This window comes from Hibiscus syriacus, unplaced genomic scaffold (genome assembly GCF_006381635.1).
Source record: "Hibiscus syriacus cultivar Baekdansim isolate YM2019G1 unplaced genomic scaffold, ASM638163v2 tig00015426_pilon, whole genome shotgun sequence".
NCBI classification, from domain to species: Eukaryota; Viridiplantae; Streptophyta; class Magnoliopsida; order Malvales; family Malvaceae; genus Hibiscus; species Hibiscus syriacus.
Window position 1 is genome coordinate 1,157,641 of NW_024062362.1, and position 24,268 is coordinate 1,181,908.

The following is a 24,268-nucleotide window of genomic DNA, read 5'->3' on the forward strand; positions in this document are numbered from 1 at the left end:
CTAGTGGGGTACATTTTCTTGAAGAAGTGTCGACAAGTAGAGCATTTTCATCATGTCCTGTAAGGAAATTATGTTCATGGTCAGGGATGGACCTAAACGGGATGGTCGTTCTTGAAATTTAAAATTATTATATATCTCAGATTTTTTTATGCATTTCTTATTAAAAGTCTATTTTGTCCCTTAGAATTTTATAAGTTAAAATTTACCCTCTCTGTCCACCGCGACGTTGAGTGCAACCCAGCTCCACCGTATCTTTCCATGGCATCTGGGTTGAAGTCATATTCTGTGCTGGCTGCCGTTAGCTTCATTGAAAGAAACTGTGGCATACACCAAATCTAAACTAGTTCAGTAAATCTGTGTTACATCTTTTTCCAACATATAACCATGCATACTTACCAGGGTAATTACATGTTTAGTATTTTAACTATCACTTTTTTTTTGTTTTGGTCACCTAATTATTTGTTAAATAATATATAATGTTTAGTTTTAGTTTCATTTTAATCAGTCACAGTTAAAAAATTAACGGTGATCCTGATATGTCACATTATAATTGAAAAAAATAAAAAAAAAATATCATGTAAGCAATTTTATTAATTTTTTTAACATTGGATGACCAAAATAAAGCAAAAACATAATATTAGATTTTATTTAAAAAAGATAAACTACACGTTTAGTACCTAAACTATTAATTTTATTCCGATTTGGTACCCAAACTTTCTTTTCTTTAAAAAATTATACCTAACTTTTAGTTTGGGTTTCAATTTGATACCCTTCCATTAAAAAAAATTAACAAAACTGATGACATGACATTTTTTATTTCAACGATGACGTGACATCACCTTATGGTGACATGTCAATATCATTGTTAATTTTAACATATACCAAATGAAACTTAAACTAAAAGTTAGGTATTGTTTTGATTAAAAATAAAGTTTAGGTACCAAATGGAACAAAAATAATAGTTTAGATACTAAACATGTAGTTATCTTTAAAAAAATAATTGGTGACCAAAACGAGATAAAAGTGATAATTGGGTACTAAACATGTAATTTGCCCTACATACAAACGCACCTCAACCTGATTCTGCAAGGACTGCACATAATTGATGATCTCATCTAGCATTACTGCCATCCCCATTGTCTGCAGATTGAAAATTATCAAACAACTGTGAAGATAGTGGAGAAAAGTTTTGTGGGTTTTGCTTAGGTTTTGGCATAGATCGGGTCAAGTCGGATTTTCGATTAATCTAATCTGATTAAAAAATATATACCCTACACCCGAAATATTCACGCCTTTTGGCACTTAATTTCAGTACATTACGTGATTACCTTATAGCAGCCGGGAACAATATCTTGCAAACATCTTAGTCTGTCATTTATTTTCCTTCTTCTGACCTGAATTACGCATCATGGTATTGAATAAATTGGTAATGGCATAGCTAAATGAATGAAATATGAAGTTAAGTATATACTATACATATGATAAAAAAATATTCTTAACGTTCGATTAAATAATCACTTTGGTTTTTTATTTTTTCGAGCAGTTTGGTCCCAACGTAGGATAAAAAGACTTTTCTGTTGATGAAAACTATTAGTCAACAAATATTCAACGCTCGAAAATATGAATATTTTTGTCTAAAAATGAATCGTTGGATCTAAAATGCTGTAAAAAGGAATAAGAGCTAAAATAACCATGGGTAAATTATGTGTTTAGTACTTAAATTATTAGTTTTGGTTCGTTTTAATGCCTAAACTTTTAATTTTTTTTTCAAAACTATACCTAAAGTTTAGTTTTTATTTCATTTTAGTACCCCGTTCAAAATTTAACGTTAAGTTTTGAACTTTTTATTTTGAAAATTTAGGTACTAAAAAGGACCAAAACTTATAGTTTAGGTACTAAACACATTAAGGTTTTAATGGCGGGGGTACTAAAATGAAACAAAAATTAAACGTTAAGTATGATTTTAAAAAAATTTAAAGTTTAGATACTAAAAATAAATCAAAACTGATAGTTTAGATACTAAATATATAGTTTATCCAATAACTGTTTAGTCAAATATTATATTTTTTTTACCCTAAAATGAAACTTCGAGAACCAAAATACTCTAAATAAAAGAATAAACGTCGAAATGACAATTTAATCAAAACTTTAATAGTATTTGAATGTACCCTTTCTGCCAAACTGTGGCTATCGGTAGCTTCACCTCTTCTGGCCCTCACATGAACCACTTGCTTTGGCTTCTCCTCCTCCTTGGAAATGCCATTACTTTTTGCTCTTTTCCCTCTTACTGAACTCTGCATGACAATCATGTACAACCAAATTAAACAAGCTAAGAGATTGTAAATTTATGATATAAGTTTATAAATTTGCAATCCCGACATAAAATTCTACGTGTCTCTACCGATAATTCCGCTTTCAGAAACCAACCTGTGGAGATGATGACGAGTTCCCACAACTACTCTCCCCTGCATCCAATGCTTTTCTCTTCTTGCTGGTAGCTCCCTCTAAGCTCTGGCTGTTATGAAGTTCAGATGCTTGGAAAGGCAAGAAGCCATGGAAATTCAAGGCTGAGTTCTCCATGTTTAACTCACCAAATTGGATGGAAGGATCAACATCCAAGAAAGGAAACGAGTGCCTAAAACTCTGCAAGTCCATGGACAAAGATTGATTGTTTTGGAATTGGACAGTGTGGAAATGAGAAGAGACTAGTAGTGTTTACTATTTATAGTGGGATAACCTTTTTTTAAAATTCGACTTTAAGAATAAAATAAGGGCACAATGTTAAAATTAATCCCAACATTTATCAAAATGGTCATTTTGACTCTTTCTTTCTTTTTAAAATATTTTAACCGTAACGTTTCATTCTAGAGTAAAAAGACTGGGCAAGGGATAATAGAAGGTACCCTTCTGCTCCTGGTTATGTTAAGGTTAATGTCGATGACGCTTTTGATCTTCAACGTAGTTTAACTGCGATTGGTATCGTTGCTCGTGATTCAGCTGGCTCACCGCCTGGTGGAATGGCTTTACAGGTATTGAAATTTTTATTCTTACTCAGTGGCGGATCTAGAAATTTAAGAATGAGTGTCTAAAATTTTAATATTCGTTTCTTATAAAAAAAAATGGGTATGCAAAACTTTTATTATTTTTTATTTTTTTCCTTAACTAATTAAATTTTTACCATTTTTTTCTAAAATAACGAGGATGCACTTTCCTATAACAAACACATGATATTTTATTGTATATCTCATATCTTCTTCTTTATATCTTATTCAATACGAGTCAGAGAAACATTCGATCCTAATATGATCATGATCTTCATATAACACTCCATGTCTATAAACACTTTCCAAATAACGTAGACCTTGTTCTCTTGCCTTCCAATGATCATCATTTGGTGATGACATATAGCGACTCGATTAGGGATGGGCATGGGTTGGGTTTCGGCCAATCCGACCCAACCAAAAATTTTATATCATTCACTCGATCCGACTCGAAAAATATATACCCTCCACCCGACCTGAATTTGACCCGACTTTTTGAGATAAAATCCGAACCCGATCCGACCTGACCCAAAATAATAAAAAATATTGTTTTTATTCAATAAAAATAGTTATTTAATTGAAAAAAAATAATATATAGAGGGGTATTATTGTAATTATTCCTAAATATATAAGGTAAAATTATATTTTTTGGGAGTCGGGTAGGGTCAGATGTTTTCACCCTAAACCCAAATTTAACTCGACCCGAACATCACATTTAAAAAATCCGACTTATTCTCAATATTTAAAAAAAAACCGACTCGATCAAGTTGAATCGGATTCCGATCAGGTCGAGTCAGAACTCGTCGGGTTTGGGTCTCATGCCCATTCTTAAAAATCGTGGTTTCTCGCTAGTTTTGAGTGTGTCGGAGATCAAGGAAATGATATATCTGAGTTTGTGCTTGTCAAAACACCGAAGTTGTTTAGTTAATATGTGACGGTCTCTAAATAATCATCAGTTAACCTAGTGAATGAAGAGGCTCGAAATTTATATGGAAATAACTATATCAACGTTTAACCAAAATAATAAATCAAATTCTAACGAATATTCTTTTTATTAGTCTGGAGTGATTAGAATTGTATTAGTTAATTAACAACGTACGTAAATACACCTTATAAATTTAACTGTTTAAAAATAAATTTTTTAAAGAAAACGACATGCCCTTTAATCTCTAAAATCATTCAATAAATTCGATTTTAATGAAGAATTAATTTGACCAAAATATAAATCAAAATGGAATACATTGACCTATGTTTACATTCTTACTAGTAGGGGTACTTATTGAGTTGAGCAGCTCGTGAGTAATTCGAACTCGACTCGGTCAAAACTCGGTAAAAACTTGACTCGACTCGAATTCGAGCTCGATTCGAAACATTAATGAGCTGAGTCGAGCAAAATCTAACTCGACTCTATAAATTCGTAGCTATATTAAAAAATATTTCATTAAAAAAATTACTAATTTACTAATAGATAATATACAAGATGATTAATTACTAATCTATTAATTTTCTAATAAATAATTAAAAATATCAAATTATTAATTAATAATTATTATTTTACTACACCAAAAAATCAAACTCTAATTATTGTTTTAATATATTTATGAATTTTTATTTTGATGTTTAGACTTTCAATTTATTTCATACACTCTTTTGATAATTTTTTTATTAAATTTTTTAATTTATATTTGTATTAAGTTGTATATAGTATTAATAGATTTTACTTATAATTAAAAAATAAAATAAAAAATTCGGTGAACTTAACGAGCAACGAGACGAGCAAGAGTTTAATGAGCTTAATGAGCAACGAGACGAGCAAGAGTTTAATGAGCTTAACGAGTAACGAGTCGAGCAATAAAATTTCTTAATGAGCACGAGTCAAGCAAAACTTTAACGAGCTTAACAAGCAATGAGTGGAGCAATAAATTTTCTTAACGAAAACGACTCAAACAAAATTTTAACGAGCTTAACAAGCAACGAACCGAAATTAAGCAACAAAATATTTTAACAAGCACGAGTTGAGCACTACTCAACTCGCGATTGACTCGCTCGATAATCATCCCTACTTACGAGAGCAACTCATAGGTAACAACTAGGGGTGTGCAAAATTACCCGACCCGGTTGACCCGACCCGCCGACCCGGATCTAAAAAACCGGGTAATTCTCTAAAAAAGATTACCCGGCCGGGTCGGGTATTCGGCCCGACATTTCCCGGGTCGGGCCCGGGTCACAAAATCTAGTTTTTCCGGGTACCCGGTTACCCGAGTACCCGGTTAGTTTTTTTTATATATAATTATATAAAATATAATGAATTATTTATATTATGGATTATTATATTTTGTATTTTAAACTTTTAAATTTTATGTTCGGATATTAGAGTATGTAATTCCAAGTTTCGAACATTTATATTTGTGTATATATTTTTTAAATTAATAATTTGAAAATAAAAAATTAAAAATCGGGTATCGGGTACCCGATTACCGGGTACCCGCAAAATCCGGGTACCCGATTACCGGGTACCCTTAACATCCGGGTCGGGACACGGGCCGAGAAATCGTCGACCCGAAAGTTCCGGGTACCCGGAAATCGGGTACCCGAAAATCCGGGTACCCGGATTTGCACACCCCTAGTAACAACGCTTAACTTGGGTAAACAACGTGTTAGTACCTAAATTATAAGTTTTTGTTCGTTTTAATATTTAATTTTTTAATTTTTTAAAAATCATAAATAACATTTAGTTTTTGTTTCATTTTAGTACCCTGCCATTAAAAAATTAATGCGTTTAATACCTAAACTATTAGTTTTGGTCCGTTTTAATACCTAAACTTTCATTTAAAAAACTTAACGTTAAGGGTTTAATGGGTACTAAAATGAAACAAAAATTAAAAGTTTAAATACTAGGATAAATTATACGTTTAATACCTAAACTATCAGTTTTGGTCCATTTTAGTACTTCAACTTTCATTTTTTTCAAAATCATACTTAAAGTTTAATTTTTGTTTCATTTTAGTACCTACCATTGAAAACTTTAGTTTTTTGTTTTGTTTTAGTATCATGTATATCATGTTCAAAATTTAACGTTAAGTTCTGAAAAGATTAAAAGTTCAAGTATTAAAACGGACCAAAATTGATAGTTAGGTACTAAACACGTTTGGTTTTTAACGGTAATGTACTAAAATGAAATGAAAACTAAACGTTAGGTATGATTTTGAAAAAAAATTAAAAGTTTAAATACTAAAAAGGACCAACATTGACAGTTTAGATACTAAATGCATAGGTTATCCTAAATACTTTAGGTATGATTTTGAAAAAAAAATTAAAAGTTTAGGGTTTTAGGAGGACTTGAAAGTTCACATTTTTTTCTTCATCTCGTTTCTTTGGTTAGTTTAAGTAGTTGGGATTAGGTTGTTAATGGAGTTCAACACATTGGTTTTCAAAAAAATTATAATTTTTTTAATGAGTTTTGAATTGGATTTCTAATGAAATCTGGAGTTGTTAGCAAATGTTTACAATCATGTGAGTGGTTTTTTTGTTTTGTTTTGTTTTGGCTTGCCAGTTTAAGTTGGCGGAGAAATGTGTTACTAGGCTTGTTTGTAGGAATCATTTTGTTAATACCGATTGTCGTAACCGGTTTTTGTCCGGGCACGAAATATTATACTTAGCGGGAAAAGTGATGTGAGTAAATGGTTTTGAAAATAATTTGGGAGTCGCCATCGGCCTTTTGGGTCAGGTAGGTCGAATACCTAAAAATTATTTTTTTTTTAAAAGAGTTTTAAGAAAACATCAATTTAAAAAAAATGAACTGATCTACGTTTATAACCAAAAATTCGTTCTTTTTAAAAGGGATTCGTGGTCGGTTACGTTTAGGGAAGGATTAGCACCCCTACAACGCCCAAAATTGGTACTTTTTAATTATAAATTGTCTCTATTAAAAAATTTCAAAATATATTTAATTTATAATCTTATTATTTCAAAATTATATAAAAAAATATTTATTTAAAAATATCGGAAAAGGACTTCTAGGTGCCTTAAGACAGTTCTTTTCTTTGATATTAATAAATATTAAATAATATTTTTTATAATATTTAATTTTAAAATACCAGAATAGGACATCCAGTTGTATTAAGACTGCCCTTTTCTTCGATATTGAAAAATAAATATTAAAACAATTTATTAAAAATATATATAAATTATTATTATATATATTTATGACTATATAACAATAATAAAAGTATTTAAATATATAAACAGATAAAACAATAAAAATACAATTAGAACGATATATTTAAAAGCAGTAAAATAAATTTAAAATTAGTGACTAAATTATAGTAAAATTAAAATTAAAAACCTAATTCATAATTAATCAAAATTATAGGGATTAAACATACTATTTTCTTATTTTATTAATTTAATGACTAAAATAAAACTATATAAAATTCGGATATTAGAATAAAATAATTTAAAACATACTAATCAGATTAAAATATTAACTATTAAAATTATAGGACTAAATCTGTTATTTATCCTAAATATATTATTTTAATAAAAAGGACTAAAATAAATAAAACTAAAATTTAGAGATCAAATTAAAAGGTTTATAGAGTCGATTTAGTGACTAAATTATAAGAGTTACAAGTTGAAATGGCTTCGGACGGGGTTTACCCTTTATGAAATGACAGAAATACCCTCCCCAAAACGACGTCGTTTGGGAGAGGGTATTAATACCCGAAATCGGCTGGCCCTCTCATTTCTTCCTTTCTGTTCTCTCTCTAACAGAGAGAGACAAATTTCTCTCTGACTTCTCTCTAGCTGAGGGAAGCCGGTCGTCGGCCGGCAGTCGTCTACCGCCGCATTTTACACCACCGGCCACCGGATACGGTGGCCAGAAAATTTTTTTTTACACCTAAACGTAGATCGGACCATCCTATTGATGGTTCCGATGACCGTTTCCTTTAAAACAATATCTATCAGAGCAAATCTACAAAAATACCTTCGGTTTTCGAAGGTTTCCGATGATGTATGAGGGCTTCGGTAAGTATTTCTCCGTCTTTTCCTTGCTTTTTTTTGGGTTTTGTGTTTGCTGGTTGTTGGTTGCTATTTTTTGTATCTTTGCTCTCGGATTTTCTTTGTTTTTGCTGGTTATTGGTTGTTGTATCCCCGTTCTTCCTCTTTTTTTTTTCTTTGCAGGTTGGGTGATGGCTTTATAGCCATCACCGGTGTTCGTTTCGGACCGGTCCGAAGGGTAAAGTTCAGTGAGTCACCGGACCGTAGGTGGTGACTCACCCCATGGTTAGAACGTGGACGGCGTTCCTTGCTTCCTCTGGATGTTTCTGTTGAAGCGTGGCAGCAGTTGATGGACGGGTCAGAGAGGTGGCCGGCGTCGTGGCCCTAGGGTATCATAACCCTAGGGTTTCCTGCTGGAACCATCTGGACCGTTGGATCTTGCCAGATCCAACGGTAGCAGGCTGAGGCGGCTGGGGAAGAGGGAAACCCTAATATGGTTTAGGGTTTCTATTAGGCTTCTGGATTTGGGCCACCATTTGTAATTGGGCCTCCATTTTGGGCTTGTAATATTAAATAATATATATTAATAATAATAATAATAATTATTATTATAATTATAATAATAATAATTATAATAATAATAATAATATAAATAACATTAAAATGAAAAAAAATGAATATCTTCAACTGCCCCTCTTTGCTTATTCTTAATAAGAATAGAGCAAAGACGAAAAGATAATAAGTTTTTTTCATTTGACTTCACTTGATTAGTATGGAGATGTTGAATAAATTCTTCTCTTTCTTTCATATGAGTTCTCCTCATTATGAACTTTCCGCTGGGGATGATGTTGACCTATTTCTTTCTGTGATAGAGTCATTCAAAAGGTTGAATAAGCTCTTCTCATTATGAACTTCTTCTTCTCCTGATGAGTTTTTCTCATTATGAACTTTTCTGGAAAAACTGACCCATCAAGTGATGGATTTGAGCAAAAAGCTGAACAAATTCTTCTCATTATGAACTTCTTCTTTCTTCTTCAGATGAGTTCTTCTCATTATGAACTTCTTCTGGAAAAGCTAATCCATCAAGTGATGGATTTGAGCAAAAAGGTTGAACAAATTCTTCTCATTATGAACTTTTCTTCCTTCTTCAGATGAGTTCTTCTCGTTATGAACTCGAACTGGAAAAGATAATCCATCAAGTGATAGATTTGAGCAAAAGGTTGAAGAAATTCTTCTCATTATGAACTTCTTCATCCTTCTTCAGATGAGTTCTTCTCATTATGAACTCGAACTGGAAAAGATAATCCATCAAGTGATAGATTTGAGCAAAAGGTTGAACAAATTCTTCTCATTATGAACTTCTTCATCCTTCTTCAGATGAGTTCTTCTCATTATGAACTCGAACTGGAAAAGATAATCCATCAAGTGATAGATTTGAGCAAAAGGTTGAACAAATTCTTCTCATTATAAACTTCTTCATACTTCTTCAGATGAGTTCTTCTCATTATGAACTCGAACTGGAAAAGATGATCCATCAAGTGATAGATTTGAGGAAAAGGTTGAACAAATTCTTCTCATTATGAACTTCTTCATCCTTCTTCAGATGAGTTCTTCTCATTATGAACTCGAACTGGAAAAGATGATCCATCAAGTGATAGATTTGAGCAAAAGGTTGAACAAATTCTTCTCATTATGAACTTCTTCATCCTTCTTCAGATGAGTTCTTCTCATTATGAACTCGAACTGGAAAAGATAATCCATCAAGTGATAGATTTGAGCAAAAGGTTGAACAAATTCTTCTCATTATGAACTTCTTCATCCTTCTTCAGATGAGTTCTTCTCATTATGAACTCGAACTGGAAAAGATGATCCATCAAGTGATAGATTTGAGCAAAAGGTTGAACAAATTCTTCTCATTATGAACTTCTTCATCCTTCTTCAGATGAGTTCTTCTCATTATGAACTCGAACTGGAAAAGATGATCCATCAAGTGATGGATTTAAATCTTTGCTAAAATCTTTGAAATTCCTGTCAAAATTCAACATGGATGAGAATGAATGAAAATGCACCTATTTTTGCAAATGCCTAAATATGATGCATGATTGTTAAGTTATTTGATTTCAGATTGGTGAACTGAATATTTCTTCAGTTGTAGAAACCCAATAAATCTTTCTTTTTCAAATCAGAGAATCTATCATCTTTGACAAATGTAGATATAATGTCACAAAATCTCTTGAGAATAAAACTCAATAGTATAGGCTCTTGAAAAGCTTGCATTCATGCAACATGTTAATTCTGATAACAACTCATCTGATTATGAAGTGACCTTTTCAGATGATTTCACATTCTGATAACAACTCATCTGATTATGAAGTGATCTTTCAAGATGATTTCACAGATATCGATAGTTCTTTTAATACCGAGAAATCTTGAATTCTGATTCTGATGAGGAGAATAAACTGTTATACTTGACAAAAATGGAATTCTCAGAGGTTGAAGCTTCAATAGCCCTGGAGAAATGTGGTCCAGATTCATCAATTGCAGAATTGACAAATTTTATATGTACTGCTCAAATGGCTAAGGCTGCTGACGCATTTTTCCGGTAAAAGATGGGAAGCCATTATGCAATGATCCCAATTACAAGAAAAGGTGAAACTTGGGCTATGATTTTTGGGAAAGGAATAAGCAAAAGAAGCTTGAAAAGAAGCTTCTTAATGAAGACGATCATGCAATTCATCTTTTAATTCAAATGATTGTTTCTGGGTTTTATATCAAACCAAATCAGATAACTCAAAGAATACTTCCAGAAGATGCTATTGGGTCTCCTTATTTCTACTATGAGCAAATTCATCTTTCAAATTTAATGATTGGTTCTGTGGTTTCATATCAAACCAGATCAGATAACTCAAAGAACACTTCCAGAAGATGCTATTAGCACATTCCTCTTCCAAATTCAATAACTGGTTTTACCAAACCAGATCAGATAACTCAAAGAACACTTCCAGAAGATGCTATTGGCACATTCCTCTTCCAAATTCAATAACTGGTTTTACCAAACCAGATCAGATAACTCAAAGAACACTTCCAGAAGATGCTATGAGCACATTCATCTTTCAAATTCAATGATTGGTTTTACCAAACCAGATCAGATAACTCAAAGAACACTTCCAGAAGATGCTATGAGCACATTCATCTTTCAAATTCAATGATTGGTTTTACCAAACCAGATCAGATAACTCAAAGAACACTTCCAGAAGATGTTATGAGCACATTCATCTTTCAAATTCAATGATTGGTTTTACCAAACCAGATCAGATAACTCAAAGAACACTTCCAGAAGATGCTATGCTCACATTTATCTTGTTCCAGTTAATGTTTGGACTGGGATATCACAGTACTTATTAGATGTAAAGCTATAATTTGTAGATTCGAAGCATTTTCATGCTACTACACTGAAAAGGGCTATATTCATAATTCTACCAATTAAGAACATATTTTCTCTTTATTCTGCTTCTTCCATGTGCTGATGCTTTTCCATTGACAAAAAAATGATGGCCTTCATGAGATTCAAGAACAAAGTTGAACTGTTTATAAACATGTACAGGAAGTGCCAAATTGATAGAAAGGATCTGTAAGGCTCTTGAAGCTTATGACAATGAATCACATTCGAATGTTCAAAAGTATGTTCTTGATGAGTGCTGAAAATGGAATCTAGTATGGGTTGGAAGGAATAAAGTTGCTCCACTTGGATCTGATGAGGTGGAAATGCTTCTAGGTTTCTCTAAAAACCATACACAATAATCTGTATAGAGACATGTTCCATGGTGGTATCAATGTCCTGTCTCTTTTCTCTGGGATCAATGATGCAGAAGTTGCCTTTTACTGTCTTGGCATACTTTTGAAAGCAGATGTGCAAGAACTGAATGATGATCGATTGGAGCAATTGATGAGTAGATTTGTCGAATTCGACCTTGTTGTCGGTTGTATCTAGCATAACAACCTTATTGTTCATGGCTTTAAGATGGTGATGATTTGCTTACTTTGTATTCCATGTATTTAAAAGTATTAACATAAAGTGATATTCAGAAATCTTTAACTTATTTCAAAATTATGTTAATTCATAGAAGAATAAATTGAATTTTCGAAAATAAATTGAATCTCAAATAAATTGAACTTGAAATAAATAGAATTGTATTCAAAGTTATGGCAAGCATAAGAATGATAAAAATTCAAATGTCTCAACAAATTATTAGCATAAGTATTTCTAAATTAATCAAGTTGACACAATTTAGAGAAATGATGTAAGATTTTGTCTGGAAGATCTCAAACGTTGTCAAAATGCTTGTAGATGTGAAGTTTCTCCCAAACTGTCAAAATCTTAAGAGGGTTCAATTGCCAGATGCCTAATATCAACCTGCATTTGAGCCGCCTTTTCAAGCTTTCAACTCAAATCCTTCCTTTGGTTACAAGATGCCCTTTGCGGGTTTTCACCTTGACCCCCATTTTTTCTTTTTTTTTTCTTTTTTTTTATTTTTCTTTTTCTCTTTTTTTTCTTTTCTTTTTCTCTTCAAGCATAATATTTCTTGATAGAATCTGAGTTTATTGGATTTCTCAGAATTTTTCCATCCATTTCTGCCAAGATCAATGCTCCTCCGGAAAAGGCTTTTTTTTATAACGTATGGCCCTTCCCAATTAGGCATCCATTTCCCACGGAAATCTTTATGTATAGGCAAGATCTTTTTTAGTACTATATCACCCTCTTGGAATTCTCTTAGATGTACTTTCTTGTCATGAGACTTCATCATCCGTTTTTGATACATCTGTCCATGACAAATAGCTTTCAATCTTTTCTCCTCAACCAGGTTCAATTGATCAACTCTAGCTTGGATCCATTCAGATTCATCCAATTTTGTTTCTCTCAATATTCGAAGCGATGGAATCTCAACTTCAATTGGTAAGACTGCCTCCATCCCGTAGACTAAAGAAAACGGTGTTGCCCCAGTAGATGTTCGAACAGTAGTTCGGTATGCATATAAAGCAAAAGGTAACTTCTCGTGCCAATCTTTGTAAGTTTCAGTGGTCTTTGTAATGATTCTCTTGATGTTCTTATTTGCTGCTTCAACTGCCCCATTCATCTTTGGACGATATGCCACTGAGTTTGCATGTTTGATCTTAAACTGTGCACAAAGTTCGGTCATCATTTTATTGTTCAGGTTCAGAGCATTATCTGTAATGATCCTTTCTGGTAGGCCATACCGGCAAACTATCTCTTTCTTTATGAATTTGCAGACTGTGGATCTCTTAATATTGGTATATGAAGCAGCTTCAACCCATTTGGTAAAATAATCAATTGCCACAAGGATGAAGCAATGTCCATTCGATGCTTTTGGTGTGATTGCGCCAATGACATCTATTCCCCACATAGAAAATGGCCAGGGTGCTGTCATTACATGTAAAGGAGATGGGGGTACATGAATCTTGTCTGCATATATCTGGCATTTATGACATTTCCTTGCATAATCAATGCAATCAGTGTGCATGGTAGCCCAATAGTATCCATATCTCATTATTTTTCTGGCCATGGAAAGACCATTTGCATGTGTTCCACATATTCCACTGTGTACTTCTTCAATGATGCTTTTAGCTTTGCTGGTATTTAAACATCTCAATAGCATTTGATCATTGCTTCTTCTATACATAATCTCTCCATCAAGAAAATATCCAGCAGCCATTCTTCTCAAGGTTCTTTTATCAATTTCCGATGCATTTGGTGGATAACTTTGATTTTTGATATATTGCAGAATATCATGATACCATGGTTTACCATCTACCTCTTCTTCCACACTATAACAATGTGCAGGAATTTCATATACTTGCATTTTGATTGGCATCATATCAACTTTCTTAGTTGCTTGAAACATAGCAGCTAATGTAGCCAAAGCATCTGCCATTTGATTTTCTTCTCGAGGGAGATAATTGAAGGTGACTCTCTCAAATTCTTTCACTAATTCGAGGGTAAAATTTCGATATTCTAACAATTTGGGATCTTTTGTTTCCCATTCTCCTCTTAATTGATACACCACTAACGATGAATCTCCATATATTTTGAGACATTTGATTTTTCTTTCTATAGCTGCTTTCAATCCCATGACACAAGCTTCATATTCCGCCATGTTATTGGTGCAAAAGAACTCCAGTCTACTTGTAAAGGGATAATAAATATTTTCTGGAGAAATTAACACTGCCCCGATTCCTCGTCCCAAAGCATTAGATGCTCCGTCAAAATAAAGCTTCCAAGTTGCAAATTCATTATTTGTTCTGACTTTTTCATTCATGGATATGCACAACAAATCTTCATCGGGAAAATTGAAACTCAAAGGCTGATAATCATTTGATACACGACTGGCCAGAAAATCAGCTATGACACTTCCTTTTATCGCTTTTTGGTTGACATATACAATATCAAACTCAGATAATAACATTTGCCATCTAGCCATTCTGCCTGTCAAAGCTGGTGATTCTATTAAGAATTTTAAAGGATCAAGTTTTGATATCAACCAAGTAGTATGGTATAACATATATTGTCTGAGTCTTCGAGTAGTCCACACCAAAGCACAACATAATTTTTGTATTGGTGGATATCGAATTTCACAATCAGTAAATTTCTTACTAAGATAATAAATAGCTTTTTCTTTCCTTCCAGATTCATCATGCTGTCCTAGTACACATCCCATCGAATTTTCGAAGACCATCAAGTAGAGAATTAACGGTCTATCAGGCATTGGTGATACTAAAATGAGGGCATTGGATAAATATTTCTTAATAATATCCAAAGTTTCTTGACATTCTTCATTCCAGACTTCAGGATTGTTCTTTCGAAGTAATTTGAATACTGGATAACATTTGTCAGTTAATTGAGAAATGAACCGAGATATATAATTTAATCTTCCCAAAAAGCCTCGAACTTCTTTTTTTGTTTTGGGTGGTGGAAGATCTTGAATTGCTTTTACTTTATCTGGATCAATCTCGATTCCTTTTTTGCTGACCACAAATCCCAAAAGTTTTCCGGAAGTTACCCCAAAAGTGCATTTAGCGGGGTTGAGCTTTAACTGATACTTCCTCAATCTCTGGAAAAGCTTTCTCAGGTTTTGAATATGTTCTTCTTCAGTTTGAGATTTGGCAATCATGTCATCCACGTATACTTCAATCTCTTTGTGCATCATGTCATGAAACAAAGTTACCATGGCTCTTTGATACGTTGCCCCTGCATTTTTCAATCCAAATGGCATCACTTTGTAGCAGAATGTGCCCCACATGGTTACAAATGTTGTTTTTTCCATGTCTTCAGGATTCATTTTTATCTGATTATATCCTGAAAAGCCATCCATAAATGAAAACCATGCGTGTCCTGCAGTATTGTCTACCAATGTGTCTATGTGGGGTAATGGAAAGCTATCTTTCGGACTAGCTTTGTTGAGATCTCTGTAATCCACACACATTCGAACTTTTCCATTTTTCTTCGGTACGGGAACAATGTTGGCTACCCATTCTGGGTATTTAGCTGCCTGTAGGAAACCTGCATTGATCTGTTTCATCACTTCCTCTTTGATCTGCAACAACATTTCTGGCCTCATTCGTCTGAGCTTTTGTTGGACCGGTTTATATTCTGGATTAATTGGAAGCTTGTGTATCACTATATCTGTGCTTAAACCAGGCATATCTTGATAAGACCAGGCAAAGATATCTTTGAACTCTTGAAGGAGATTTATCAATTCTTGTTTTATCTGGATTGTCAGAGTAGTACCAATTTTCACCTCTTTCATTTCTTCATCTGTTCCCAAATTCACAGTCTCAATATCTTCTTTGTGGGGTAGAATTTGTTTGTCTTCTTTTTCTACCAATCTTAATAGTTCAGTAGGAACATCACATTCCAGTTCATCCTCACACCCATTGATTTCTTCCAGACATATGGGTTGCTCTAAATTAATCTCTTGATTAAATTTAGGAATAAACATGCTATTAACATGGTGACACCTACAAATTTAAGTCGGACATATTTCCGAAAGAATATAGTAAATTTATGAAATAAATGTAAAATGTAGGAAAATGTAAAGAATGATTGCCATCTGAAAATTTTAAAGAAAATTTCTTATATTTAACATAATTTCCTTTACAAGATAACAAAAAGTTTTCATATTTTTGAGCTAAACATAAAGATTAGTTCTGAATATTACTCTGCGTTAATATTAAAAACTATAGGAAGATCTTCAGTGGTCCAATTGTTGAGTATTTCTCCAGGAAAACATGGGCGAATCCTATCCAAGTATTTGCCAGTCTTGTTGTCATTCATGATCATGTTGATAAATAATCCATTCATAGCTTCTTCAACTATGTTTTGATCTTTCATCAACTTTTCTTCTTTAAAGGCTTCAACAAGCTGCTGTTCTACATTAATTGTTCCCCCTGATCTGAATGTGGTCTTCAACTGTGGGAAAAACATGTGTTCCCAAAGGATTTCTTTCCCTTTCAACCTTGCCTTTCTGTCTTCACATCTTCTTTTCATCTCTTTGTTCTTTTGCTGAAAATTGGGCTTAAATCCAAGCCCAAAACGATCTTTTTTCATCTGTATATTTACAGGAACCGAAATCCCTTGAAGATTCTTTCCTAAACCTTTTCCAGCTTTAGCTCCGATGCCTAAAGTTTGTCGTACCGTCATCTTGGTGCAATCAGATAATCTGGGATATGGAATTTTGCTTCCTTCTGCAATAAAGGTTGCATTGACAAATTCAAGAGCTCGGAAAGAGCATTCAAGTGCATCATCATTGGTTTCAATATATGGAACATCACTTGTTATAGACGCAATGATTTCTTCTTCAGCTCCTACGCATATTAGTTGTCCATCAACAACAAATTTCAATTTCTGATGTAATGAAGAAGGAACGGCTCCTGCTGAATGAATCTATGGCCTCCCTAATAAACAATTATATGTAGGGTGGATGTCCATCACCACAAAGTCAATATTGTACACGACTGGTCCAATTAACAACGGTATTTCCATTTTCCCGAGCACCTCTTTTTGAGTACCATCAAAGGCTCGCACTACATTCTGATAACTCTTCATGTGTGATTGATCCACATGCATTCTTTGAAGTGTGACTAGAGGCATCAAGTTGAGAGCGGATCCATTGTCAATCAATACTCCTGGCAACACATGACCATGACAATGTGTCGTGATGTTCAAAGCTTTTACTGACCCCATTTCGCCTTCCGGTATTTCATCATCCGTGAACGTTATGTAATTGTCAGCGGCTATATGTCCCACAATTCTGTCAAGTTTATTGAGGGATATATCCTCAGGGATAAATGTTTGATTGAGCATTTTCATCAAAGCATTTCTATGTGCTTCTGAATTCATCAATAGATCAAGAATAGAAATTCTCGCTTGTTGTTTGTGTAGTTGTTCAACCACACTATACTCACTATGTTTCAGGAATTTCAAAAATTCTTGGGCTTGTTTTTCTGTCACAGGCTCATTGAATGCTGGAGGGGATTCATCATCAAATACCTTCTGAGGTATTGCCATGGCTTTTCCTTTTACTTTCACTTGTTCTGAAGCATTGGATGTTTCAGGAGAGTAACATCTCCCACTTCTTGTAAAGAAACCGACTTCGCTTACTGCTTCAGACGTCGATGTTGTACCCAAACTCTGTATTTTCTCTTATGTTTTTTCTAGAGAAACAGATCCTCCTACCATTGAAACATTGGTAGTATAATTCCAAGGTACCCTGCGGGTATCTTTGTATGGAAATGGTAAAGGAGTGGTGATAACTACTTTCGGCTTTATTGGTGCAGGAATCACCGTAGATGATTTCACATTAATGATCACATGATCATTTATTCTTTGACTAGGTTTAGAATCCTCTGATGAGCAAACATCATCTTCTTTTTTCCCTGGTTCTTCTTCAAAGAATTCTATTTCTCTGTTGTTCATCAATTTTTGCACCAAATCCCTAAACTCAGGACATAGTTGAATTTTATGCCCCTTCTCTTGATGATATTCACAATAATTATTGCCTTCATTCTGCTTTGGCCTGAATTGTTGTGGAATTATACCGGCTAAAAAGAGTTGTTGAAATACCCAAACAAAAGGAGATTTAATTTCAGAAATGTCAGTTTTTTCTTTCTTTCTGTTCTCTTCCTGAATTGCATTCACGTTTTTATCTCCATGATTTGGCAATGGATGATTTGATGTAGATGGTGTATTGAATTCCAACTTTCCAGTGTTGATCAAATTTTGAACCACCCTTTTGAATGCCAAACAGTTTTCAATAGAATGACCCGTAATTCCTTCATGGTAAACACAGTGTGCCTTTGTATCATACCAAGGAGGGAATGGTGGTTGCATGGGCACCAAAGGATAGGGCCGTATGACATCTGTTTTTAACAGCGAATCATAGATCTCCGTATATGGTACTGGTAAAGGTGTAAAAGACAACCTTTCATTTTCCTTTCGAGATCCTCTGGACTCTGCTCGATTAGTGTTTGTTTCCTCTTTCTTAACCCTTGGCTGGGTTATTGTAACACTTTTCGATGAATCCTTGTTATAAGAATTTGCATTGTTGACTTCATTCTCTTTTTTCCGGTACATAGGTCTTTTGGAACTAGACCCCTCATTTGATTCAATTTTGCCACTTTTCAAGACATTTTCAATGAGTTCTCCAGAAATGACCAAATCTGCAAAATTTCTGGTTGCATTCCCCATTAGATGATTTAAATAAGGAGCTTTCAATGTATGGACAAATATTACTGTGGTCTCTTTTTCTGACAAAGGTGGTTGAACTTGGGCTGCTATGTCACGCCATCTCTGAGCATACTGTCTGAATGTTTCATTATTCTTTTTCTCTAAATTTTGGAGAGTCCATCTATCAGGGACCATGTCTGTTACGTGGCGGTACTGCTCTAAGAATGCTTTAGCCAGATCTTTCCAGGATCTAATGTTGGCTTTGGTCAATTGAGTATACCATTTTAAAGCTGGTCCTGTCAAACTATCCTGAAAGCAGTGAATTAACAATTTCTCATCTTTCACATATCCTGCCATTCTGCGACAAAACATAGTAATGTGGGATGAAGGGCATGTGGTACCGTCATATTTATCAAATTCGGGAGCTTTGAACTTGATGGGGAGGATTAGGTCTGGAACCAAACTCAACTCACTAGCGTCAAACCCATAAAATGATTCAGTTATTTCCACGGATTTCATTCGTTCTTCTAAGCTCTTGATCTGTCTGGTCAATTCTTCATTTACTTTTTCTTTCTCATTCAGCTCATTCAAATCTGGGATTAAATGCTCAGTATTAAAATCCCCTATTTTCACATCTGATATAAGCGGATTTTTGCTTGAAGATGCAGGATCCACTTGTCTATTTTCATGTGGTTTGGCTTCTTGAAATGCTGATGTACGAGCATTAATTTGTATAGGTGTAGTACCAGAGTGATAAATTGGTTCTGGTGGAAAACCTAGAGGATACATAGGTTCTTGGTCGAAAGATACAGGATTTTCATGCATTTTTCCAATGATAGCCTGCCTTTTAAACATGTCCTCTATTTTCTGCATCATGCTGTCTTGTGAATTTGCAATACTGGCTTCAATTTTTTCCAGCTTCATTCTCATTTCTTCTTGTTCTTTATGATGTTGTTCCTCAATACGTTGTATTTTATCCTCCATAATTCTCTTAGTAGCTTGTCTAGTACCGTAGTGATGTTGTATTTCTCTTTTGGCCAGAATAACTGCGATTGAAAAATCTTTTAATATTATTTTTTCCAAATTTTAATTAATGAATTTTATCTTAAAAATTATACATAAAGAAAATCATGAAATGAATAATGAATGTATGCAAAATGCATGTATGCAAAAAGGTATTGATCCCAAAAAGTTAACTATCATAGAACAACTTTCATCGGCATACAAAAGTTTCTTTATAATAGTTCATAACTACAGATAAGGCATAGCTTTCCTATTAAGCTCTATAATTTCTTTCATTAACCATGACACCTTCTTTCCGTACTTAGAAACTGGATCAACGTGATGCTCAATTATTTTGGCTTCAACAGCTAGTTCCCCAATATATCTAGCAACTTCGCTCATTTGTACCATTGCCTCGAACACCATATTACTTCTTTCTTCACTTCTTTCAACATAGAAATCAGTTGACTTTTGCCATTGTTCATTCGTTCCTTCAAGAGTTTGCTCTAACTCAGTGATTCTGACTTGACAATTATGCATAATTTTTTCAAGATCTCTAATGCGTCTTCGCAGTGAAGCACTTTCCTCATTACTTTCTTTGAGATCATTAGGTCATAGACAAACCTTTTCTTGAAATAATGATTCTTCAAGTTGCAAAATGTAAGCGTTAAACTCTGAGTTTTTGTTTCTAGACTGATCCAGATCTTCTTCAAGTTTTGTTCGTGCTTCTTGCGTTCTTTGATTAATCTTCTGGATTTGAACATTCTTGTTTCTGCATCTTTGCATCCAATTGCTAGCCACTTCTTGCTCTACCTCAATTTTGGTGTTGAAATTCTTTCTTTCCAACTCCCATTTTTCTTTTTCAACATTGAATTCTTCAATCGTTTGGCCCCTGACTTCAAGTTCAGCAATCAGCTGGTTCATTTCAGATTCAAATCCCTGGAACATGATATTTTTCTCACCTTCAAATTTATCAAAGATATCATTCTTCATTTCTTCTAAATCTTTGGCTCGATCCCTTTCTCTTTGCATTTCATTCATGATCTAGCGGTGTTCAGCCTTGTGTTTTATAATTCGCTCTCTTCTGTCGACCTCAAAATCTTCCATTTTTTGCTTTCCTTTCTCAAGGCTTTTGAGTAGACGTCTATTCTTTCCTTTCAGATCTTCAACTCGACTTTTCTCGATATTCAATTCTCTGGTCATCTGTACTGTTGATTGGCTTGGTCCTGATGCTTTCCGGGATTTATATAACTCTTGGTAATTTTTCTTCAATGCTCTAAATTCACCATCAATTTTTTCTTTGTTTTCTCTCAACATTGCACATTGTGATGAATGAAAGTCAATATCAACACCCAACATAGCTTTATCTCATCTCATTTGCTCTAATTTTCTTGACCAGCCTTCTTTTTCTGCTTCAAACTCAGCTCTCAAGATTTCAATCTCTGATGGAACCACCTTGATGCGATCTTCCATAGAGATATCCTCATTTTGATCTGGTAGAGGAATATTTTCATTTTTCCTGACATATCTCCATTCTTCATAATCAGGAGTTAACATTTCTTTTGCTGCTTTAGCTCGGATACAAAAAGTTGTTTTCCAAGCTGTAACGGCTTCCATGATATTTCTTTTATAATTTTTACTGTGGAATGCGAACTCAGATGAATGTAATCCAGCGGTGACAGGTACAAATTGACGACCTTCATACTGTCTTATGACCAGAAGTGGTGCATATCCAATTCCTCCCCATAATCCGAGCAGCATTATCCAATTGTAATCTCCACATTTGTAAAAGAATTCCCTTTGGATTTGCCACGGGGCTCGCCAAACAATGTCATTGCTTTGCAGATTTCGAAAGGCATTAATCCACATATCTTTCTTAATTTCTTTCGGCCATTCCTGCTCCAGAAATTCTTTTAATGGTGAGTAATCCGTATTAAAGCGTCGGTATGAAACCTTTTATGTCCTCCAGAAATGACTACGGATCCAAACATATAACAACTGGGTACACCCTGAGAATCGTCCACCTCCTAGCTTTCTACAAGCATTTAACGATCTGAAAGTCTCTGCTAGAATTGCAGAAGCAGGATTAATCTTTTTCGGTAGCTGTTCAAACAAATCTACCACTGCAGCTTCAACATATCCCAATACTTTTGGGAAGATGACCATACCATACATACCCAGAGCAAATAGATCGAATCGTACTTTAGTATCTGGATGACTCTGAATAAGTTCTTTAATGTTGGTCCAAGCAATGCCTTCGCTTTCGCCTTTTTGTTTTGTACGGGATGCCACCCATTCTTCTCGTACCCCGGCAATCTTTGCTAATTTAACTCGAAAGGGTTGAGTTTTAATAGACTTTGAATAGATTCGATTCTCCAAAGCACCTTCGATATGTAACAAAGTTGTGTATTCTTCAATAGTAGGGACCAAGTCCTCTTTATTGAGAGTGAAGCAATTATACCCCGGATTCCAGAATTGAATTAGGGCTTTGAGTAATTCATCATCAACTTCGATATAGAGCAAATATGGGATGTCTCCGTAAGTCTGATAAAACTGCAATTTTTTGTTTGAATCCCAACTTTCCCAAATGCTTCGCAAATCTTGCATATCATTTCTTTTTAGCGAAACTGGAGCATACATAATCATCCTGCAAACTGTCTCCTTCTTGTCTTTGTAAGTCCTCAGCCCACTGTCTTACTTCTGAGTTTAGAATTATTTGATTTGAACACTTTTTATCCATGGATGAAGGCTTTCCAATGAGACAATTAACACGAGGATCAATCCCTTTTTATCCTGTATGATGCTATGCAAACAGAAAAGATAAAGAACACACAAAAAGAAATGAATTAGTTTACATAATAAAGAAATTTAATAATAACATTTACCTAAATATTTTTATTTAAACATGTTTTTTTCATAATTTAAATAATTTAAACATATATGTAATTTAATCAGAAAAAATAAATTAACAGGAAAATTAGAATTCATTTCTCCTGTGTGTATACCTATTTTGGACAAAATTTCGGCATGACTTCGGATCGGAAGAGTTTCTAGGGTTATATGCAGGGTTTCAGATCTAAGAATAAAGGTACCCGAATTGTCCTTGTTAGTGCCCCCTTGGGTTTCTAACCCTCAATCCTAGTCCATCACAGACTAAAATGGATCGAGTTCAATTCGAGGGGATACATTTCTCTATACCTGACACGGAGAATAAATTCTCACGAAGACATAGAGCATATGAACCCCGAAAGTTACTTGCTAGGTCTGACACGGAGAATAAATTCTCACGAAGACGTCGCTTTCACTCCCACTTAAAAAGGACAAACTCAATTATAGAGCTTTATGTTATGCAATGCAAGTGTTGTGTGTGAGGAGAAATGTTCAAATCAGAAAAAAATAAATAATGAAATAAAATACTTGCAAATAAAAATGAAATATTAATAAGAAAATATATACATACTATGAAAATAATAAATATATAAAAAATTTGAAAAGGAAAAATCATAAATTAAATATATAAATTTTAATTTATAATTAATAGAGACAATTTATAATTGATTTTAAAAGTTTGACCGATTCCCCAGCGGAGTCGCCAAGCTGTCGTAACCGGTTTTTGTCCGGACACGAAATATTATACTTGGCGGGAAAAGTGATGTGAGTAAATGGTTTTGAAAATAATTTGGGAGTCGCCATCGGCCTTTTGGGTCAGGTAGGTCGAATACCTAAAAATTATTTTTTTTAAGAGTTTTAAGAAAACATCAATTTAAAAAAAATGAACTGATCTACGTTTATAACCAAAAATTCGTTCTTTTTAAAAGGGATTCGTGGTCGGTTACGTTTAGGGAAGGATTAGTACCCCTACAACGCCCAAAATTGGTACTTTTTAATTATAAATTGTCTCTATTAAAAAATTTCAAAATATATTTAATTTATAATCTTATTATTTCAAAATTATATAAAAAAATATTTATTTAAAAATATCGGAAAATGACTTCTAGGTGCCTTAAGACAGTTCTTTTCTTTGATATTAATAAATATTAAATAATATTTTTTATAATATTTAATTTTAAAATACCAGAATAGGACATCCAGTTGTATTAAGACTGCCCTTTTCTTCGATATTGAAAAATAAATATTAAAACAATTTATTAAAAATATATATAAATTATTATTTATTATATATATTTATGACTATATAACAATAATAAAAGTATTTAAATATATAAACAGATAAAACAATAAAAATACAATTAGAAGGATATATTTAAAAGCAGTAAAATAAATTTAAAATTAGTGACTAAATTATAGTAAAATTAAAATTAAAAACCTAATTCATAATTAATCAAAATTATAGGGATTAAACATACTATTTTCTTATTTTATTAATTTAATGACTAAAATAAAACTATATAAAATTCGGATATTAGAATAAAATAATTTAAAACATACTAATCAGATTAAAATATTAACTATTAAAATTATA

At 33.5% G+C, this 24,268-nt stretch overlaps 1 protein-coding gene across 1 annotated transcript; it reads right to left on the reverse strand.

The window, feature by feature from the left end:
* On the reverse strand, positions 1–2,669 carry LOC120207825 (transcription factor BEE 3-like). Its single transcript, XM_039207247.1, has 6 exons — positions 2,428–2,669; positions 2,169–2,294; positions 1,329–1,394; positions 1,072–1,140; positions 207–317; positions 1–57 (listed from the first exon to the last, which is right to left on the reverse strand). The coding sequence occupies exons 1-6, from the start codon at positions 2,653–2,655 to the stop codon at positions 1–3; spliced, it is 657 nt and encodes a 218-aa protein (XP_039063178.1). The 5' UTR covers positions 2,656–2,669.
* Positions 2,670–24,268: the final 21,599 nt, after the last annotated feature.